At 40.6% G+C, this 20,226-nt stretch overlaps 1 protein-coding gene across 1 annotated transcript in view; it reads left to right on the forward strand.

Moving 5' to 3' along the window:
* DNAH3 (dynein axonemal heavy chain 3) overlaps positions 1 to 20,226 on the forward strand; it is a 127,480-nt gene that overhangs the window by 49,729 nt on the left and 57,525 nt on the right. The window contains exons 25-32 of the mRNA XM_065411988.1: positions 464 to 665; positions 2,087 to 2,179; positions 2,503 to 2,613; positions 4,062 to 4,176; positions 10,631 to 10,829; positions 16,994 to 17,102; positions 18,066 to 18,179; positions 19,073 to 19,249. Coding sequence (XP_065268060.1) covers positions 464 to 665; positions 2,087 to 2,179; positions 2,503 to 2,613; positions 4,062 to 4,176; positions 10,631 to 10,829; positions 16,994 to 17,102; positions 18,066 to 18,179; positions 19,073 to 19,249 — 1,120 coding nt within the window. The remainder of the gene's footprint in view (positions 1 to 463; positions 666 to 2,086; positions 2,180 to 2,502; positions 2,614 to 4,061; positions 4,177 to 10,630; positions 10,830 to 16,993; positions 17,103 to 18,065; positions 18,180 to 19,072; positions 19,250 to 20,226) is intronic.

Genomic DNA, 20,226 nt, shown 5'->3' on the forward strand with positions numbered 1-20,226 from the left:
TTGATTGCACCCCCACCTATCACTCCCTAAGCCATGCCCTACTCAGCTGCACAGAGGTGAAGTCCCATGTAATTGCCCCAGAGGGTCTAAAGATGACTAGGTGATGGTGGAGAACAGGCTGTGTGCTACCTTTACAGTGTGCATGGCTGTCCCCCAAACCTGATTAGACTTCTTTCTCCCCTCCGTTTTCCATAAGGGGATGAATGTGACAACCGGCATGTAAAAAGCTGTAATAGTTTTATAACTTTTAAAACTGCTCCATAAGTCCAAAGATCAAAGACTCACATGAACCCAGAAGTTCTTGAGAATAGTGCATTCCTCAAATCAGAGCAGGTAACTTCCCTTTTGTGATAAGTCTTTCTTACTTTAAGAGTTAGAGCAAATCCACACTCCTGGCATATAATAGCTTCTCAGATGATGAGTTTCATGTCTGAAAACTGTATGTGCATTGTCTTTTCAATAGGTTCTTTTTCCTGTCTAATGATGAGCTGCTTGAGATTTTGTCAGAAACCAAAGATCCCCTTCGAGTACAGCCACATTTAAAGAAGTGTTTTGAGGGAATCTCTAAATTAGAGTTTACAGAAGATCTGGAGATCACAGGAATGATCAGTTCAGAGAAAGAAACTGTTCCTTTCATACAGAAAATCTACCCAGTGAAAGCAAAAGTAATTTTTTTTCTTTTATGACATTACATGAATAGCTGGTGGTAAAGGATGTGCTTTTGGGGAAATGAGCTTTAAAATACCAAGACCAGATTTTTAAAGGTATTTAGTTATCTAAAAATGCAGATAGGTGCCTACTGGGAGTTTTAAAAAGGAGTTAGGCACTTGGGCGGTGTTGAAAATTCTGTAGGTGCCTATCTGCATCTTCAAGCATCTAAATACCTTTAAAAATTTGGCCCTTAGAACATAACTAAGATACCACATCACAGCTGTAACAAGGAATGAATGAAAATATTAAAGGTACCAGTATAGGATTACAGCCTAGCCTTGTGGTCAAAAGGTGGCACAGTGGAGGTAGCAGCATGTAACAAGTTGAAGAAGCACTCTGCCTTCCTCAGGGCAGGAAGCCACACATGAGGCCAGAGTACAGAGCACACTGCTGCTCTGCTGCATTGTCCCTTGGGGGTTAGGAGTGGCCAAAGGCTAAGTGAAACAGGAGAGAGGCATGGCCAGTGTGGAGAATGGCATGAAAACACAGGGAAGGCCTTGTGGATCTCAGACTATCCTTCATCATCGCTGTGCCTTCCCCACAACAATAGCAGCGTGGCTCAAACAGATGCCTTGTCATTAGCTGCTCTCCTCATCCCCGTGTGTGGCCACAGCCCCTTTGGGGATGGCGGGAGGTGATAGACTGAGAGGAGTTACTGCTGTTGCTAAGAGCAACAGTAACTTACACTATATATATGTAATAAGGCGTGCTGTTATAATATGAATTAGATGGATGAAATTCCCTGACCTGTGTTATCCAGGGCTGGAGGTAGGACTAGATGATCTAATGGTCTCTTCTGGCCTTACAATCTATGAATCTGTAGGTTTTGTAGAAACTTGCCATAATGAGTGGCTGATTCTTCTGCCTCTCCTCGGCCATGCCCCACTAAACTGTATGGAGCTGAATTCCTATGTGGCAGCCATGAACAGGGGTAAAAGGTGGGGGGTGAAAGATAGGGGATATTCTATTTAGCAACCTTTTAACCACATCTTTCAGGAACAATGTGTTCACTGATGTTATGGCCATGTTGCATTGACCTCCCAGAGCTGCATTTACACTACCTGGATGTATGGACACCATGCTGCCCCTTCAGATGCACTGCTCATGCAGTTCACATGGCTTATTTGTCTGTATGCACTGTTGTGCTGCAGTCATGCCTTCATTGTGTACACCAGTGCTTGTGCATCTATTTGGAGGCTGTCCACCCATTTTCTTCCTTACCCACCAGAGCAGAAAAAGGCATGAGTCAGCCTTCATGCTTTAAGCCTAATATAGTCAAAGGTTTACTCCAGTGTGAAATTTGCTCTTTAAATGCCATTTAATCACAAATTTTATTTGGTGTATTTTCACTCTTCTCTCTTTTTCTTGTTTTAAGGGCATGGTAGAGAAATGGCTTTTGCAAGTAGAGGAAATGATGTTGGCCAGCATAAGACAAGTTATTCAAGATGGCATTGGAGGATATGTTCAAGTAATTACTCATCTCTTCTGTATCAATAAATTACAGCATAAAGTAATTAACATAAAGTAACCTGCACATGTACAGGGCTCAAACTCTCCTTTACCACGATGTTAGGTTTTAAACTAAGTAGAATCCTGTTGTGCCAATTCAGCAGCATCCATTAAAAGTCTCATCTAATTTCCTTGAAAGAAAATTAATGACGTTCTCAGTGTTGAGTGCCGTTTATTTTATAAATCAGATTTAAAAGCATTAGGGAAAATAGATTTTATTATTGACAAAGCCTAGTGCATACACATCATTTTTTCTATCTCAAGTGTGATTTTTTTTTAAAGGTTCCCCGAAATAAGTGGGTACTTCAGTGGCCTGGACAGGTGGTTATTTGTGTTTCATCCATCTACTGGACAAAGGAAGTGTCTGAAGCTATGCAATCAGGAACTTTACTTGTAAGGTTTTCTTGTAAATTCTTTCAATTAACCAAAGACTAAATTATGATATTACGAAGTACTCTAACAAAGTGACATGCATTTCTGAAAGCATACATTCTGACTTTTCTACTTAAGTTAAATCGTGGCAGAATATCCTTTAACTCAGAGTGCTTTGCAATTTCCACTTTTCTTGCTATTCACTTTTGTCATTCGTCTGCTTTGTTTTCTCTTTTTACTTTGCATTCAGTCATGTTGTATATTTGTCTTACGTCTCAGCAGCAACTATTTCTCTATCATTATGGACACTGATTTTGATTTCACTTACCCTGCTGTAAATCAGGAGTAACTCCACTGAAGCAAGTTGTGGACTCTTATTCTTGTGTCATAGAACTTTGCAATTGTGAAAAGAAGAATAAAACAAAAGTTGAAAACTATGACCAGATCTTATAAATAGTTACTCCTCTATGTATGCTTACCCCCCTAGTCTCATGGGAACTACACGCAGGAGTAGCTGTTTGCAGGATCAGGTGATTACACAGCTCTTGTGGCTGCTAGCTTCTCTGTAGAATAAAGATGCATCAGCTAGGTTTGGTAGTTGAATGTTATTCTTCCCACAAGTGTTTGCAATTCATCCATCATCCCATGGTCTTGTCCCCATTGGGGACTGATCTAAAGCACACTAAATAATGGAAAGACCTCCTGTTGACTTCAGTGGGCTTTTGATTGGACCCTAGTAGAGTTGGGTGAATACTACAACATTTTTTTCCCTGTGATTATTTACATGAATTTTTAAAGGAATTTGCTTCGACTGTGTGCCCCTTCTTTGTTCACTTTCTGGAGCTGCTCTAGCAAATGGTAGGGATTTTCGTGAAAACAGAGAATTTTTAAATAGTTACTGCAGCAGAGACCAGATTCCGATGCTTGTACTCATCCATTCAGGACACAGAAAGTACCTTGGCTTCAATTAAGCTATGCTGATTTATTGCAGCTGAGGATCTGAACCCATGTGCCCAGTCAAAACAGGCTGAGTTTAAAATGCTTGCAAAAAAATCATCATCAGTGATCCATGGACCAAAATTATTAGTAGCAACTTGGGAAAAAATAATTGAAAATAAAGAGTAAATTCAGAAAAATATTACATTTGCTGAATAACTATTTATTACAAAAAATGTCATCCAGCTTTAGACAATAGAGAGAGCATGCATTTCTCCTGGTATAGAGACCTCGCATTTGATTTAGGGAGAAATAAAAGGCTTCCATTTCAGACTGCAAAACCCTTCTGAGTAGTTATGATGAAATAAAACAGCAGTATATGAAGGAGACTCTTAAATGTTTGCATAGTGCCAGGAAGACATTACTGAACTGCCTCATTTTGTTGGAAGAGTTTGTTCTAATGACTGCTCTGGGAGTTTAGGAGCTATTTGCTACAGCTTGCCATTATTACTCACATTTTCTTTCCGTAACAGGAATTCTTGGAGAAGAGCAACCTACAAATTGGAGAAATTGTTCAGTTAGTGAGAGGAAAGCTGTCCAGCGGTGCCCGTCTGACTCTTGGGGCTCTCACTGTCATTGATGTGCACGGTAAATGCATGATTATTACCTCTCTCATTACATTCCAGGCAGAACTGCTACCATTAACTGAGGCAAATTATCTGCAACAGGCAGCTGGGATGCTTCCCCAAGCTAAAGTTAAGTCCTGGAGAATTAGTTAAAGGATTATATTAATTATTTTCATTTGCTAATTCACATGAGACAAAAGCTAGTTGTAAATGCCAGCCTTAGGCATGAGCAAGATAACTAATGGTTTGAGCATGTAGCCTGAGCAATTCAGAGCAAACTTTATGGGATGCCTAATTTCAGCGCCTCTTAGCAGTGGTCGCCATTTCAGATTTTGGTAGCGAGGTGTAACTTTAACCGTATTTCCTGGAGCTACTTAGGCACTTGAAAACTCTAGTTTTTTGGCAGATAACTTAGCAATTAGCTGACAGGAGCCCTGTATCTAATTCCTTTATAAGAGAAAGAAAATTAAATAAATATTAGACCCACTCAGCTCTAATAACATGTTCTGACATCTTGTGGCAAGTCACTTAAGGGACGTTGGTTAGGTTTAAAATGTTAATGTATATTCTTACTTTATTACTAACTCTTTGGAGAGAGAGACCCCATCAGGATTGCTGGGTTCTATCTCAGCTCTGAGAGGAGAGCGGGGTCTAGTGCAAGGGTTCTCAAACTGGGGGTCGGGACCCCTGAGGGGGTCGTGAGGTTATTACATGGGGGGTCGCAAGCTCTCAACCTCCACCCCAAGCCCAGCTTGCCTTCAGCATTTAGAATGGTGTTAAATATATTAAAAAGAGTGTTTAATTTATTAGGGGGGTCCCACTCAGAGGCTTGCTGTGTGAAAGGGGTCACCAGTAAAAAAGTTTGAGACCCACTGATCTAGTGGGAAACAACGGGGAGCAGATACATCTGGGTTCTATATAAGAACATCAGAATGACCATACTGGGTAAGACCAATGGTCCATCTAGTCCAGTATTTGATCTTCCAGCAGTGGCCAATGCCAGGTGCCCCGGGGGAAATGAACAAAACAGGTAATCATCAAGTTGCCCTGTTGCCCACTCCCAGCTTCTGGAAAACAGAGGCGAGGGACATGCAGAACATGGTGTTGGATCCCTGCCCACCCTGCCTAATAGCCATTGCTGGACCTATGCTCCATGAACTTATCTAGTTGTTATTGGAACCCTGTTATAGTTTTGGCCTTAACAACATCCCCTGGCAAAGAGTTCCACATGTTGACTGTGAAGAAATACTTTTTTTTGTTTGTTTTAAATCTGCTGCCTATTAATTTCATTTGGTGACCCCTAGTTCTTGTGTTATGTGAAGGAGTAAATAACATTTCCTTCTTCATTTTTTTCACACCATTTGTGATTTTATAGCCCTCTATCATATTCCCCCTTAGTCATCTCTTTTCCAAGCTGAAAAGTCCCAGTCTTTTTAATCTCTCCTCATACAGAAGGTGTTTCTATACCCCTAATCATTTCTGTTGCCCTTCTCTGTACCTTTTCAAATCCAATATATCTTTTTTGAGATGGGGTGACCAAATCTTCACGCTCTATTCAATATGTTGGCGTATCGTGGATTGATGTAGAGGTAATATGATCTTTTTCTCTTATTATCTGTCCCTTTCCTAATGATTTCCAATATTTGATTTGATTTTTTAAATTGCAACTGCACATTGAGCAGATGTTTTCAGAGAACTATTCACAATGACTCCAAGATCTCTTTATTGATGGGTTCAGCTAATTTAGACCCCATAATTTTATGTGTAGTTGGGATTATATTTTGCCAAGTGCATTACTTTGCATTTATCAACTTTGAATTTCTTCTGCCATTTTGTTGCCCACTCACCCAGTTTTGTGAGATCCCTTTGTAATTCTTCGGAGTCTGCTTTGGACTTAACTATCTTGAGTAATTTTGTATTATCTGCAAATTTTACCACATCACTGAGTACCCCTTTTTTCAGATCATATATGAATATGTGGAATAGGACTGGTCCCAGAACAGACCCCTGAGGGACACCACTATTTACCTCTCTCCATTCTCACCTTTTATTTCTACCCTTTGTTTCCTGTTTTTTAACTGAAGTGCCTGGCAGTGCTTTCAGGATCATCTAATGATCCTTAATTTACTTTAATTATCAGCCTTTTGTTATCTTAATCACCTTGCCTCTGTTTATAAACAAACTCCCTGCCACAAAGGCTGTGCTGCTCCCAGCTTCTGAACTCATCACATAGGTCTAGGGCTAGGATGAGTAGACCTCCCCTAAGAAACTCGGGGGGGGGGGGAGGCTAGAGCCCTTCCATGCCCCCCCAAATGGCGTCCCTGTTTCTTAGACCAATCTCCTTTCCCCTTCCAACAGCAGAACTGATGGGGGAGGCAACTCAGCTTCAGGGGGAACAGTGGGCTGGATTTTCCAGTCCAGTGTGCTACCATGCACTATTCAAGTGCGGCAGAGTGGTTGTATTCTGTCCGGAGGTGTCCAGTTGAGAATTCTCTTTGCATGTGGGAATTCTCCACTGGTGTCAGACTGGCGGGAGCAGCATAGCTGTCTTCTGTACTAGTTGCCCTCCTACCTCTGGTGTAGGGAAAAGGAGGTGGCCCAGTGGGGGCTGGGAGAGGGTATGCTAGAGTAGAACTCTGCTACACCCATCCTTCACCAGCATATGTCAGAGCATCTCCTTAGGTAGTGCAGAATAAGGGAGCTGCAACTGGCTCCCTGATGGCTCCTATCCTCACTTCTGTACTAAGTGGAGCTCTGGCCCAGGGGACCCAGAAAGGGTAAGGCTGGTCCCAGTAAAATGTTACAGTTATAAATACATTGCTAGATATGTATAAACAAGTATTATAGTGATGACCAGGGATCCCAGAAATACATCTTTAGTTTTATATTGTGGCTAGGGAAACTAAATTTCAGCATTTCATTTTAATTGCGGAAAAACGTGGATTTTCATGTTTTTTTATTGGAGGATTTTGGTTTTTTTATCACAGAAGACTAGGATCCCTGGTGACGACATGCATGGTTCAACAGTAAGGTGTGGCTTGGGTTAGCTGTTAATCATTGGTTGCTATTTCACTGTTCAGTCTACCAACTCTACAATATGGTGCCTGTCCAGTTTTTTACTTTTTTTTTTTTTCTTTTCCATTTTGAGATTCTGGCCTAAACGCTGGCACTAATTCTTCTTTTTTCTGTTTGACCAAGGATAAATTTGAACTGGATTCCAAGAAAGAAATGCAGCACAGCTATTGAGAAATATAGTATTGCTAAATGTGATATTACAGCTGTAACTGAAAAAGATTGCAGCCCAATTCTGTGTTATATGTCCTTCCATAAAAATATTCTTTTAACCCCATAAAATTTCTGTTTATGTTGCTAGACCATCTCCTAGAGTAAAATAGCAATCACGTCACTTTTTAAATTAACAAATAATGTTAAGACTACATTGTGTTGGAAAAAAACTAAGCACCTTTATTCTTGGATGCTTGCAACCTCTGCTGAAATTCTCTTCAATTACTCAGCTCAATGCAACTTTGACCTACTAAACTTGTTTATTGTGTTATTGCAACATACAAGGAAATGGAGAGCAACAAGAATCAGGTTCTTAAAATTACTATTTAAACACCAAAGCTAATGGAACTCTGCCAGTTTATAACATCCCCATACTTTTAGGGAAAAATTCCGGACTTGCCTGGCTTATAGGTCACAGCAGGAATCAGCCTTTAGTCAGGATTTTGACCCTAACATCTTGCATGTAACCTCGGGCACTGCTTTTGGTGTGACTTTACAATACTCATGCCCACCTGGTTTCATCATAGAATAACACAAGCATGTAGGGACAAAATCAGAAACCTGAGGCACCAAATGAGTTACATCTAGCAAGGGACATAAAAAAGAATAAGAAGAGGTTCTATAAATACATTAGGATCAAGAGAAAGATGAGAGAAAGCATAGGTTCTCTACTTAGTGGAGGAAGAAGAACTAATAACAAACATCAAGAAGGGTGCGGTGTTTAATGCCTATTTTGCTTCAGTATCACTAAGGAGGTTAATTATGGCTAGATGCATAACAATTAATGTAACAACTAGGGGGAAGGGACGCAAGCCAAAATAGGGAAGTCCAGGTTAAAGAGTATTTAGATAATTTAGATATATTCAAGTTGGCACGGCCTGATGAAATTCACCCTAGGATACATAAGGAACTAACTGAGGCATTCTTAGAACTGTGAGCAATTATTTTTGAGAACTCAGAGAATGGGTGAAGTCCCAGAGGACTAGCGAAGGGCACGCTATCTTTAAAAAGGGGAACAAAGAGGACCCAGGGAATTATAGACCAGTCTACCTAATGTCAATATCTGGACAGATACTGGAACAAATTATTAAACAATCAATTTGCAAGCACCTAGAGGATTATAGGCTTAGAAGGAATAGCCAGCATGGATTTATCAAGCACAAATCATCCCAAACCAACCTAATTTTCTTCTTTGACAGGGTTACAAGCCTACTGGATAGCGAGGAAAGCTGTAGATATAAAATATCTTGATTTTAGTAAGGCTTTTGACACAGGTCCACATGACATTTTCATAAGCAAACTGGGGAAGTTTGGTCTAGATGAAATTACTATAAAGTCGGTATACAACTGATTGAAAGAGTATACTCAAAGGGTAGTTATCAGTGGTTTGCTATCAACCTGGGGGGGATGTATGGAGGGATGTATCTAATGGGGTTCCGCAGGGGTCTGTCCTGGGTCTAGTACTATTTAATATTTTCATTAATGACTTGGATAATGGAGAGGAGAGTATGCTTATAAAATCTGTGGATGACACGAAACTAGGAGAGGCTGCAAGCCCTTTGGAAGACAGGATTAGACTTCAAAATGACCTTGGCAAATTGGAGAATTGGTCTGAAATTAACAAGATGAAATTCAGCAAAAACACCTAGGAAGCAAAAATTAAATTCACAACTACAAAATGGGGGATAACTGGCTAGGCAGTAATACTGCAGTAAAGGATCCGGGTTATAGTGGATCATAAATTAAATTTGAGTCAACAATGTGATGCAGTTGTAAAAAAGGTGAGTGTCATTCTGTGGTGTATTGTCAGGAGTGTCATATCTAAGACACAGGAGGTAATTGTCCTGCTTTACTTGGCACTGGTAAGGCCTCAGCTGGAGTATTATGTCCAGTTTTGAGCGCCCCACTTTTAGAAAGATATGGACAAATCGGAGAGAGTCCAGAGGAAATCAAACAAAAATGATAAAAGGTTTAGAAAACCTGACTTATAAGGGAAAGTTAAAAAAACTGGGTATCTTTAGTCTTGGGAAAAGAAGACTGAGGAGGGACCTCATAACAGTCTTCTAATATGTTAAGGGCTGTTATAAAGAGGATGGTGATCAATTTTTCTCCATATCCACTGAAGGTAGGACAGGAAGTAATCAGTAATATGCAGCAAGGGAAATTTAGGTTAGATCTTAGGGAAAAATTTCAAACTATATGGATAATTAAGCAGTGGAATAGGCTTCCAAAGGAGGTTGTGGAATCCCCATCATTGGAGGTTTTTAAAAACAGATTAGACAGATACTTGTCAGGGATGGTCTTGGTTTATTTAGTCCTGCCTTAATGCAAGGGGCTGGACTAGATGACCTCTCAATGTCCCTTCCAATTGTACATTTCTAGGATTCTGTCTGTGCTTCTGATTGCTAACCCTAGGCAAAGCTAGGTAAAAACCAGTTTACAGTTCCTGATATTGCTCTGCAAGTAGACTATGTGACACACAATGTTGCTTTTCAGCAGTAGAGTTGCTAGCAGAGACCCAGAAATGTAAGGAAACCTAGTGATAGTATATATGTAATAATATGTGATGCCAGTAGGAGTTCCAAGTGCAGATTGAGTGGAGTTTACAAGATCCTTTATTTTCAGATATAGTTGACTCTTTTTGAATTTGTGGATAACATGCCAACAAAGGAAGAGCTTTCTATCCAGGGGCAAATCTAGCCTCCTCCTTTGTGGCCATAGAGGGCCACAGTGGCATTCTGTTGTGCAAAAAATGGGGGCTGGAGAATGGGGAGCTGTGGAGCAGGTGTACGTCTCCTGTGTGGTACAGAGCCCTGCTGTGAGCAAGCATTCTCATTTACAGGGGGCAGAAAGGCATGGGTGAACTGGGGGAGGGGTGAAAGAGACCTGTCACTGCACAGATCCTTGCATATTTCCTGGGTATGGGGGATGCAAGTGTCCTATATAGGTTTATTCAGCCACTGGTCTTAAATGGCCTTTGTAGAGTGATTGTACTCCTCCACCCCTGCAGAGCTCCCCAGCACCTGGCCTGGCTACTCATGTTGGGCACTGGGGTCTAGAATTTTGCCCAATTGAATAAAGATGGTTCATTAAGCAAAATGGATGCAGTTTCCTTTTGAAAAATGAAAGCTGAGCTACAGCTGTAAATGTTAGCTTACTGTTTATTTTATGAACTGTTTCTGTTCCTGCAGCTCGTGATGTGGTTGCAAAATTGGTTGAGGACAAAATCACAGATCAGAATGATTTCCAGTGGATTTCTCAGTTGAGATATTACTGGGAAAAAGGAGATGTAATGGTGCGAATGATTACGACAGAAGCCAAATATGGCTATGAGTACCTTGGCAATTCTCTACGTCTGGTTATAACTCCACTGACTGATCGATGCTATAGGTAAAATTCATATTCTTTATGACTGTAGCATTCACTTTCCAGCTGACTTGTATTTAATACATATTGTAACAGTTGCTAATGAAAAGAGCCTCAGTTATTAATTTTCTTTCCTCCTCTCCCTGGTTTTTTATGTTCCGCTGTAGTGCCACAGTGTGGACATTTTCTGTAGTGTTGGAAGGGGTTTTTCCATCAATGTAGTTAAGCCACCTCTCTGAGAGGCCAGAGCTAGGGCGATGGAAGAATTCCTCCATCGACCTAGCCATATCTACACCAGGTGTTAGGTCAACCTAACTACAGAGCTCAGGGCATGTAATCTTTCACAGCCCTGAGTGACATAGCTAGATCCCTCTAATTTTTAAGTGTAGATCAGCTCTTAGATGTATTTATGCCCAGACATGGTAGAATATTTACAATGTGCAGATTCCTAGGCCTCTACTGTAATTTCTTCTTCTGCATCCAAGAATGTGCTTCTAAAAAAAAAAAACTTAGCAGCTCCATTTAATGGAATTGTGGAAGACTGTGTGTAGTTGAATTAATTTCTTTGAAATAAAATATATATGTAGGGTGTATCTGGCTTTTAAATAAATGAGGCAATTATGGAGCCATTCACAGATGTCTGACTGCAGTTAGCTTCTAATTCCTCTACTTGCTTGCAAGAGGCTGAAATGGAAATACTCCAGGGGGATTTGGTATTTCGCTTCTAGCTTGCCCAGGAGCCAGAAGCCATCTCAGCAGTTAATTTTAGGTCTGTAGGTTAAAGAGCTTTCCCTAGAATTCCTCTGGACAAATTTATAGTCCACAAGGCTCGACCAGTGAGGAGGTAAGAGAGGAGGTAAAATTTGCTTCATGTGCTATGGAGTTATGAATTCACAGTCACCTTTGTGTTATAATCAAGTTCTTCCATTATCGATAGCTACAAATGCTTCCTCTTCAGCTGTGAATTGGATACAGCAATGGAGAAAGGAACAGCAGTGGGTAGGTGAATAGACATTAAGATAGTGCTGACACCAGCCAGATAGGTGACTGTACCCAACCGGGCGAGAAATGTGGGCAAAGCCAAGGAGCAATGGCTAAGATGTTTGTACATCTATGCAAGGAGTCTGAGTAACAACATGGAGGAACTAGTAGTGCAGGAAGTGAAATTAGATATAATAGGGATAACAGAAACATGGTGGAATAGTAAAAAGAACAGGAGTACTTGTGGCACCTTAGAGACTAACAAATTTATTAGAGCATAAGCTTTCGTGGGCTACAGCCCACTTCTTCGGATGCATATAGAGTGAAACATATATTGAGGAGATATATATACACACATACAGAGAGCATGAACAGGTGGGAGTTGTCTTACCAACTCTGAGAGGCCAATTAAGTAAGAGAAAACAAACTTTTGAAGTGATAATCAAGATAGCTCAGTACAGACAGTTTGATAAGAAGTGTGAGAATACTTACAAGGGGAGATAGATTCAATGTTTGTAATGGCTCAGCCATTCCCAGTCCTTATTCAATCCTGAGTTGATTGTGTCTAGTTTGCATATCAATTCCAGCTCAGCAGTCTCTCGTTGGAGTCTGTTTTTGAAGTTTTTCTGTTGTAAGATAGCCACCCGCAGGTCTGTCATTGAATGGCCAGACAGGTTAAAGTGTTCTCCCACTGGTTTTTGAGTATTATGATTCCTGATGTCAGATTTGTGTCCATTAATTCTTTTGCGTAGAGACTGTCCGGTTTGGCCAATGTACATGGCAGAGGGGCATTGCTGGCACATGATGGCATATATCACATTGGTAGATGTGCAGGTGAATGAGCCCCTGATGGTATGGCTGATGTGATTAGGCCCTATGATGATGTCACTTGAATAGATATGTGGACAGAGTTGGCATCGGGCTTTGTTACAAGGATAGGTTCCTGGGTCAGTGTTTTTGTTCAGTGATGTGTGGTTGCTGGTGAGTATTTGCTTTAGGTTGGGGGGTTGTCTGTAAGCGAGGACAGGTCTGTCTCCCAAGATCTGTGAGAGTAAAGGATCATCTTTCAGGATAGGTTGTAGATCTCTGATGATGCGCTGGAGAGGTTTTAGTTGGGGGCTGAAGGTGACAGCTAGTGGTGTTCTGTTATTTTCTTTGTTGGGCCTGTCTTGTAGGAGGTGACTTCTGGGTACTCGTCTGGAATAGTAGTCATCCCAGGAGTAGAGGTATAGAAGGGTATGTGCTGTTCAGGAAAGACAGAAATAAAGGCAAAGGTGGTGGAGTAGCATTGTATATTAATGATTAATTAGACTGTAAAGAAATTAGAAGTGATGAAATCCATAAGACAGAGTCTGTTTGGGCCAAAATCACTTTGGGGAAGAAAGCTATTAGAGGTTCTCCTGATATGGTGCTTGGGTTATACTACAGACCACCAGAATCCGATTTGGATATGGATAGAGACCTCTTTCATGTTTTTAATGAAATAAATACTACTGGGAATTGTGTGATTAAGGGAGAATTTAATTTCCCAGATATAGATTGGAGAATAAGTGCTACTAATAATAGTAGGGCCTAGATTTTCCTATATGTGATAGCTGACAGATTTCTTCACCAATTAGTTGGTGAACCAACAAGAGGTGATGCCATTTTAGATTTGTTATTGGTGAGTAGTGGGGATCTCATAGAAGAACTAGTTGTAAAGGACAGCTTTGGTTCGAGTGATGATAAGTTAATTCATTTTAAACTAAATGGAAGGATTAACAAAAATAGATCTGCCACAAGGGTCCTTGATTTCAAAAGAGCTAACTTAAAAAAATTAAGAGAATTAGTTAGGGAAGTGGACTGGATTGAAGAACTCCAGGATCTGAATGTGGAGGGAGCTTGGAATTACTTTTAAGACAAAGTTGCAGAAACTAGCTGAAGCCTGCATCCCAAGCAAGGGGGGAAAATTGTAGGGAAGGGTTGTAGACCAAATTGGATGAGCAAGCATCTCAAACGGGTGATTAAGAGAAAGCTGAAAGCCTACAAGGAATGGAAGATGTGAGGGAACAGCAAGGAAAGCTACCTCTTGGAGGTCAGAAAGTGCAGGGATAAAGTAAGAACTGCCAAAAGCCAAGCAGAATTGGACCTTGCAAAGGGAATTAAAACCAATAGTAAAAAGTTTGATAGCCATATAAAAAAGAAGAAAACAATGAAAGAAGAAGTGGGACCAATAAACACTGAGGATGGGGGTGGAGATTAAAGATAATCTAGGCATTGCCGAACACCTAAACAAATACTTTACCTCAGTTTTTAATGAAGCTATTGAAGAGCTTAGTGGTAGAGGATATGAAGGTTGAAATTACCTCATCCGAAGTGGAAGGCAAACGCAAACAGTTTAATGAGACTAAATCAGGATGCCCAGATAATCTCCATCCAAGAGTATTAATGGAACACATGAAAATGCAAGCCCAATAGCAAGGATTTTTAATGAATCTGTAAACTTGGGGATTGCTAAATTAGTTCCTATTTATTTTAGTTCCTATTGCTAATATAGTTCCTATTTTTAAGAAAGGGGGGGAAAGTGATCCAGGAAAGTACAGGCCTGTTAGTTTCACCTCAGTTGTTTGCAAGGTCTTGGGGAAAAAATTGAAAGAGAAAGTAGTTAAGGACATAGAGGTGAATGGTAATTGGGATAAAATACAACATGGTTTTACAAAAGGTAGATCGTGCTAGACCAACCTGATCTCCTTCTTTGAGAAGCTAACTGATTTTTTAGACAAAGGAAATGTAGAAGATCTAATCTGCCTGGATTTCAGTAAGGCATTTGATACAGTTCCACATGGGAAATTATTATTTAAATTGGAGAAGATGGGGATTAAGATGAGACTTGAAAGGTGGGTAAGGGATTGGTTAAAGGGGAGACTACAGTGGTTCATACTGAAAGGTGAACTGTCAGGCTGGAGGGGAGTTACTAATGGAGTTCCTCAGGGATTTAACATTTTCATTCATGACCTTGGCACAAAAAGTCAGAATGTGCTAATAAAATTTGCAGATGACATAAAGTTGTGAGGTATTGTCAATATGGAGGAGGACAGGAATATCATACAAGAAGATCCGGAAGACCTTGAAAACTGAAGTAATAGAAATGGGATGAAATTTAATAGTGCAAAGTGCAAGGGACTAACAACAAGAATTTTTGCTATAAAATGGGGACTTATCAGTTGGAAGAGATAGAGGAGGAGAAAGACCTGCGTATATTGGTTGATCACAGGATGACTATGAGCCATCAGTGTCGTGCAGCTGTGAAAAAGGTTAATGCAGTCCTAGGATGCATCAGGCGAGGTATTTCCAGTAGAGACGGAAGTATTAGTACCATTATACAAGGCACTGGTGAAACCTCATCTTGCATACTGTGTGCAATTCTGATCTCCCATGTTTAAGAAAGATGAATTCAAACTGGAACAGATGCAGAGAAGGGCTACTAGGATGATCCGAGGAATGGAAAACTTACCTTATGAGAGGAGACTCAAAGAGCTTGGCTTGTCTAGCCTAACCCAACAAAGGCTAAGAGGAGATATGATTGCTCTCTATAAATACATCAGAAGGATTAACACTAGGGAGGAGAGGAGTTATTTAAGTTAAGTGCCAATGTGGACACAAGAACAAATGGTTATAAACTGGCCATCAACTAGTTTAGGCTTGAAATTAGGTGAATGTTTCTAACCACCAGAAAGTTCTGGAACAGCCTTCCCAGGGGAGTGGTGGGGGCAAAAAACCTAACTAGCTTCAAGACTGAGCTTAATAAGTTGATGACATGATGGGACTGCCTACGATGGCATGTGGCCCATCTGTGACTGCCAGTAGCAAATATCCCCAACTGTTGGAGATGGGACACTAGATGGGGAGGGCTCTGAATTACTACAGAAAATTCTTTCCCAGGTATCTGCCTGGTGGGTCTTGCCCACATGCTCAGGGTCTAATTGATCACCATATTTGGGGTCGGGAAGGAATTTTCCCCTGAGTCAGATTGGCTGAAACCCTGGTGGTTTTTCACCTTCCTCTGCAGCATGGGGCATGGGTCACGGGTCCCTTGCAGGTTTAAACTAGTGAAAATGGTGAATTCTCTGTAACTTGAAGTCTTTAAACCATGATTTCAGGACTTCAGTAACTCAGCCAGAGGTTAGGAGTCTATTTCAGGAGTGGGCGGGTGAGGTTGAGTGTCCTGTAATGTGCAGGAGGTCAGACTAGATGATCATGATGGTCCCTTCTGACCTTAAAGTCTATGGGTCTTGCGGCGGAGCAGAATAAACCCATGTGGCTGATGTAGTAGCTATAAACATGGCTGCATGTGTCACTCATAGGCCCTGCTGACATGAGGGAAATTACCCACTCCTGACTGGGTATATCTTGACTGGTGCCGAACACTATTTAATTGCAAGTATAGAGCAGGACAAACCATGCTTAGCAACATTTAAAAAAAAAACAGTTCACAACACGTTGTTTTCCTAGTGGAGAGAAGACTTCGGGGGGCCTTCATGGACTCAGAACTTCTAAGATAAGGTGCTTGATGGACCTACTCTTTAAGGGGCAGCAACATATTAGTATGAACACTGCCAAGCTATTCCCCATAGAAGGAAGATAGGTGATTCTCAGGTTTTTAGGAACAATCTCCATCCTCTTTAAGCACTTCCTAGATTAATTTTCTTTATCAAGGTTCCCATCAAGCCAACTCCAGTTTTCTAGCTGCTGCAGTTGACATTGTGGCTCTGAATGGATACAGTTCCAGCCTACCTATCAAAAGGTTTAGCATCTACTAACTGTTCTGCCTTGGGCTTATGCTTACAACTGTCCTGACTTGTTCATGACACTTGAGTCCCCCACATGAGGACATAGGCGCTGAATGCATGCGCTCAGGTACAAGCACATATAGTAAACCAAGGTCAGACAATGAAGTAAATGATATTGCACCTACTTTCACCATGTCTGGATTTGGGCCTTTATTTTGGATGTTTGAAATAGCTTCCAACTCCAGGAGTCCATGCTGAGGATATGCCAGTTTGATGGGTGGAGATGGCCAACCAATTAAAAAATGAATTCCTGATAACAATGCAGGGCCAGATCCCTTAGCAAGTGTAAATCGTTGCTGTGCCTATGGGTCTGTGCTAACTTACAGCTGCTGATGACCTGGCCTATGAGTCATATGTTATTTCTTTTTCATTATGTAGAACATTAATGGGGGCTTTGAAACTAAATCTTGGTGGTGCTCCAGAAGGACCTGCGGGGACTGGCAAAACCGAAACAACAAAAGATCTAGCAAAAGCACTGGCTAAGCAGGTACCAAAATTAATGAAATGTTGCAGTGCATTGTTGCAACACATTGTTTTATGTTTGGAGATGCAGGTCTTCTCTGGAGTTCTTTCTCACGAAAGTGTTGGTGCCCTTCACCTATTATCCATTCATGGAGATTGCTAATGGAAAGCTCATAATTAGGACAAAATCCTGGCAAAAAGCACACAGCCTGAGTGAACAGGCTGTGTGCATTCCATGAAATGTTTCCAATAGGTATGGGGATGAATAATGGAATCCTCAGCTCCAATCTGCAGTAGCCAGTATGTACCTAAACTGCAGCTGCTCCTTCAGGGTACCGGAGCAATTAATAGGCCTGGCCCACTGCTGACTGCCATGCTGCATTCTGGCCCACCTAAAATCCCCTTTCCATGTTCCTGTGTATAGGAAGCTTTCACAGAGCTTGGTTAATGACTCAGTGTGGGGGCAGGTTCTCTTTGTATGGGTCTCAACTGTGTAGTAGAAACATGATATTTCAGTTGTGTTTGGACACTTACACATCCAGAAGAAGGAAGTAGGATTTGCCTTTTAGGAAGTATTCCTTTACCAGAGATTTTCTTTTTTGACAAGCAGCTTAGGAAAATGCTGAAATGTGATCTTTAATTTAACTTAATATACATTTTCAACTAAGCCAAGTGATAAACGAGTATTGTTTTGAATTTTTCAGGCTTGCAAAATCTTTGAGAAGTCTCCACACATCCAATGTACAGTAGTGTGTTATGTCACATAAAACTAATCTGAATCCTTGTAGTGAGTAAATACTCGACAGGTACTTCACTACCAACATGTTAATATCATGACTAGATCCATTAACTAGATATTTAGATATATATAGTCTTCTAATTTACCAGTTACCATGGCAATAATAATCCCCTTCTGTTTATAGATGCCAGCATTTTTGTAATACATTTTAACACTGAATGCTGTTGTGTTTGTTTGTTTTTAATATAGTGTGTTGTCTTTAATTGCTCCGATGGTCTTGATTACAAAGCCATGGGTAAATTCTTTAAGGGACTGGCACAATCTGGAGCTTGGGCCTGCTTTGATGAGTTCAACAGAATTGAGGTAACTTTTTAACCAAAGTATTTAAAACAACAAAAATGTAGTTAAAAAATGCAAAGAATAGCTTTAAAAGTAGACATGAATATGTAGTACCATTAATTTCCTACTTTTAGCACAGCTTGTAACCTAGGCCCAGGTTTTCATAATTACATGCATACACGGCTGCCATAGTGCATGCACACATTTTGACAGGGACAGTGTGGTCTGGGTAGATAGAGCATTGGAACTCTGGAGTGGGTTCAAACCCTGGCTCTGCCACTAGCCTGTTGGGTGACCTTGGGCAAGTCACTTTGCCTCTCTGTGTCTCAGTTTCCGCATCTGTAAAATGGGGATAATGATACTCACCTCCCTGTAAAGCACTTTTACATCTACTGATACTGGATAAGACTAGGTATTATTAGCTGTGAACATCTGGGTCCTACATTTTTAGTTTTAAGAGCTATTGACACATAGTCTCTCTGTACCTTCTCTTCTTCCAATACATGGGATTTTTAAATGCACTCACCATTGGCCTAACTCTCCTCCTGTGACTTTCACCACTGACTTCACTGGAAGCAAAATTAGGCCAATGCTAAATACTTTTGAAAATCCCATCCATAATCTGTCTGTTCTGTATATTATAGTATTTTGTGTATTCTTTATAGTCTATTCTATCACATTCATTGTTCCACTACATTAGATTTTGTTAGCCTGTACCCCAGTGAAGTTGAAAGCCAGCATTTTAATTTTCTAAAATTCTTTTATTCTGGTACTTCAAGGCAATTTCCATCTCTAGGACTTCAACATAAACCCATTAAGATATATATTTTTTTAAACCCCCCTCTTTAGGCCAGAAATGCTGCTTTTATGTTGGTTCCATGTATGGGATGTTTTCTAATCTGTTTCTTTATTATTAGGTTGAAGTGTTGTCTGTAGTTGCACAACAGATACTCAGTATACAGCAGGCTACTGTGCGAAATCTGAAAACATTCCTCTTTGAAGGCACAGAGATCTCTCTTAATCCAACCTGCGCTGTCTTCATCACTATGAATCCTGGGTATGCTGGACGGGCAGAACTTCCTGATAATCTAAAGGTAATTCTGGAGTTCTGATTTCTAGTAGGAATGAAACACAATTTACAGTTTTGATTCCAATGTAGTATGGATAGTGCAAAAGCAACTGTGTAATATAAGGGCATAATTCCATTTAGGTGTTCTCATTCTGTGTTCATTAGTGGTTAAGCTTTAATAATGTGTTTAGTGGTGCACAAAATGAATAGACAATAGGCCTGAATCTGATCTCATTTACACCAGTTTTACACTAGTCAACACTATTGACGTCCATTGAGTTACTCCTGAATTACACTGGTGTAAGTGAGCCTGGAATCAGGCCCTGTCCTCTGAATCCCTATTTTTGTGAGTGGTCTTGTGGTAGTCAATGGGAGTACTGATATGAGTAAGGAATGCTAACATTAATCCGCATTTGCAGGATCAGGCTCTAGAGACTCACTATTATACTCACTAGTATGCTATTCTTGGGCAAACCAGGGGCGTTGTTGCTGTTTTGACAGTTTCTGTCTGCTCCAGTGACAATCCCCGTTGTGTGTAAAGAGAATCTCTCTGAAACTGCTAGAATATATCAAAATGGAAAAAACATATTAAGTTCATCCACTGTACAGGTACGCCCACATGGAATCCCATTGACTTCAATAAATAACATTGTTTAAGATCCTTAATCATTAAAATAATATGGGCCTTATTCTATGCTGATTTACTATCCCAGTAATCCTGTTGAAATCAATAGAATTGCACAGGGTGTAGGTCGGTGCAGAATTTGGTCTCACATCTATACACTTACACAACAAATCAATGCATTTGTGTTTAAATTGAAGGTAATTTCCTTTTGCTTTTATCAGCCAAGACCAGAGTTTAGGGGTCTGTGCTTCTCTTGTAATATGTGATGGCATTGTCACAGTTTCAGGGTAACCACACCTTTAACCCCCGTCCATGGTCCACTTCAGGAATGCCTCTGAGGTTTAAGGCCTCTGGCCTTCACCTCTCTGTGGGTAGGG

The sequence above is a fragment of the Emys orbicularis genome, chromosome 10 (assembly GCF_028017835.1).
Source record: "Emys orbicularis isolate rEmyOrb1 chromosome 10, rEmyOrb1.hap1, whole genome shotgun sequence".
NCBI lineage: Eukaryota > Metazoa > Chordata > Testudines > Emydidae > Emys > Emys orbicularis.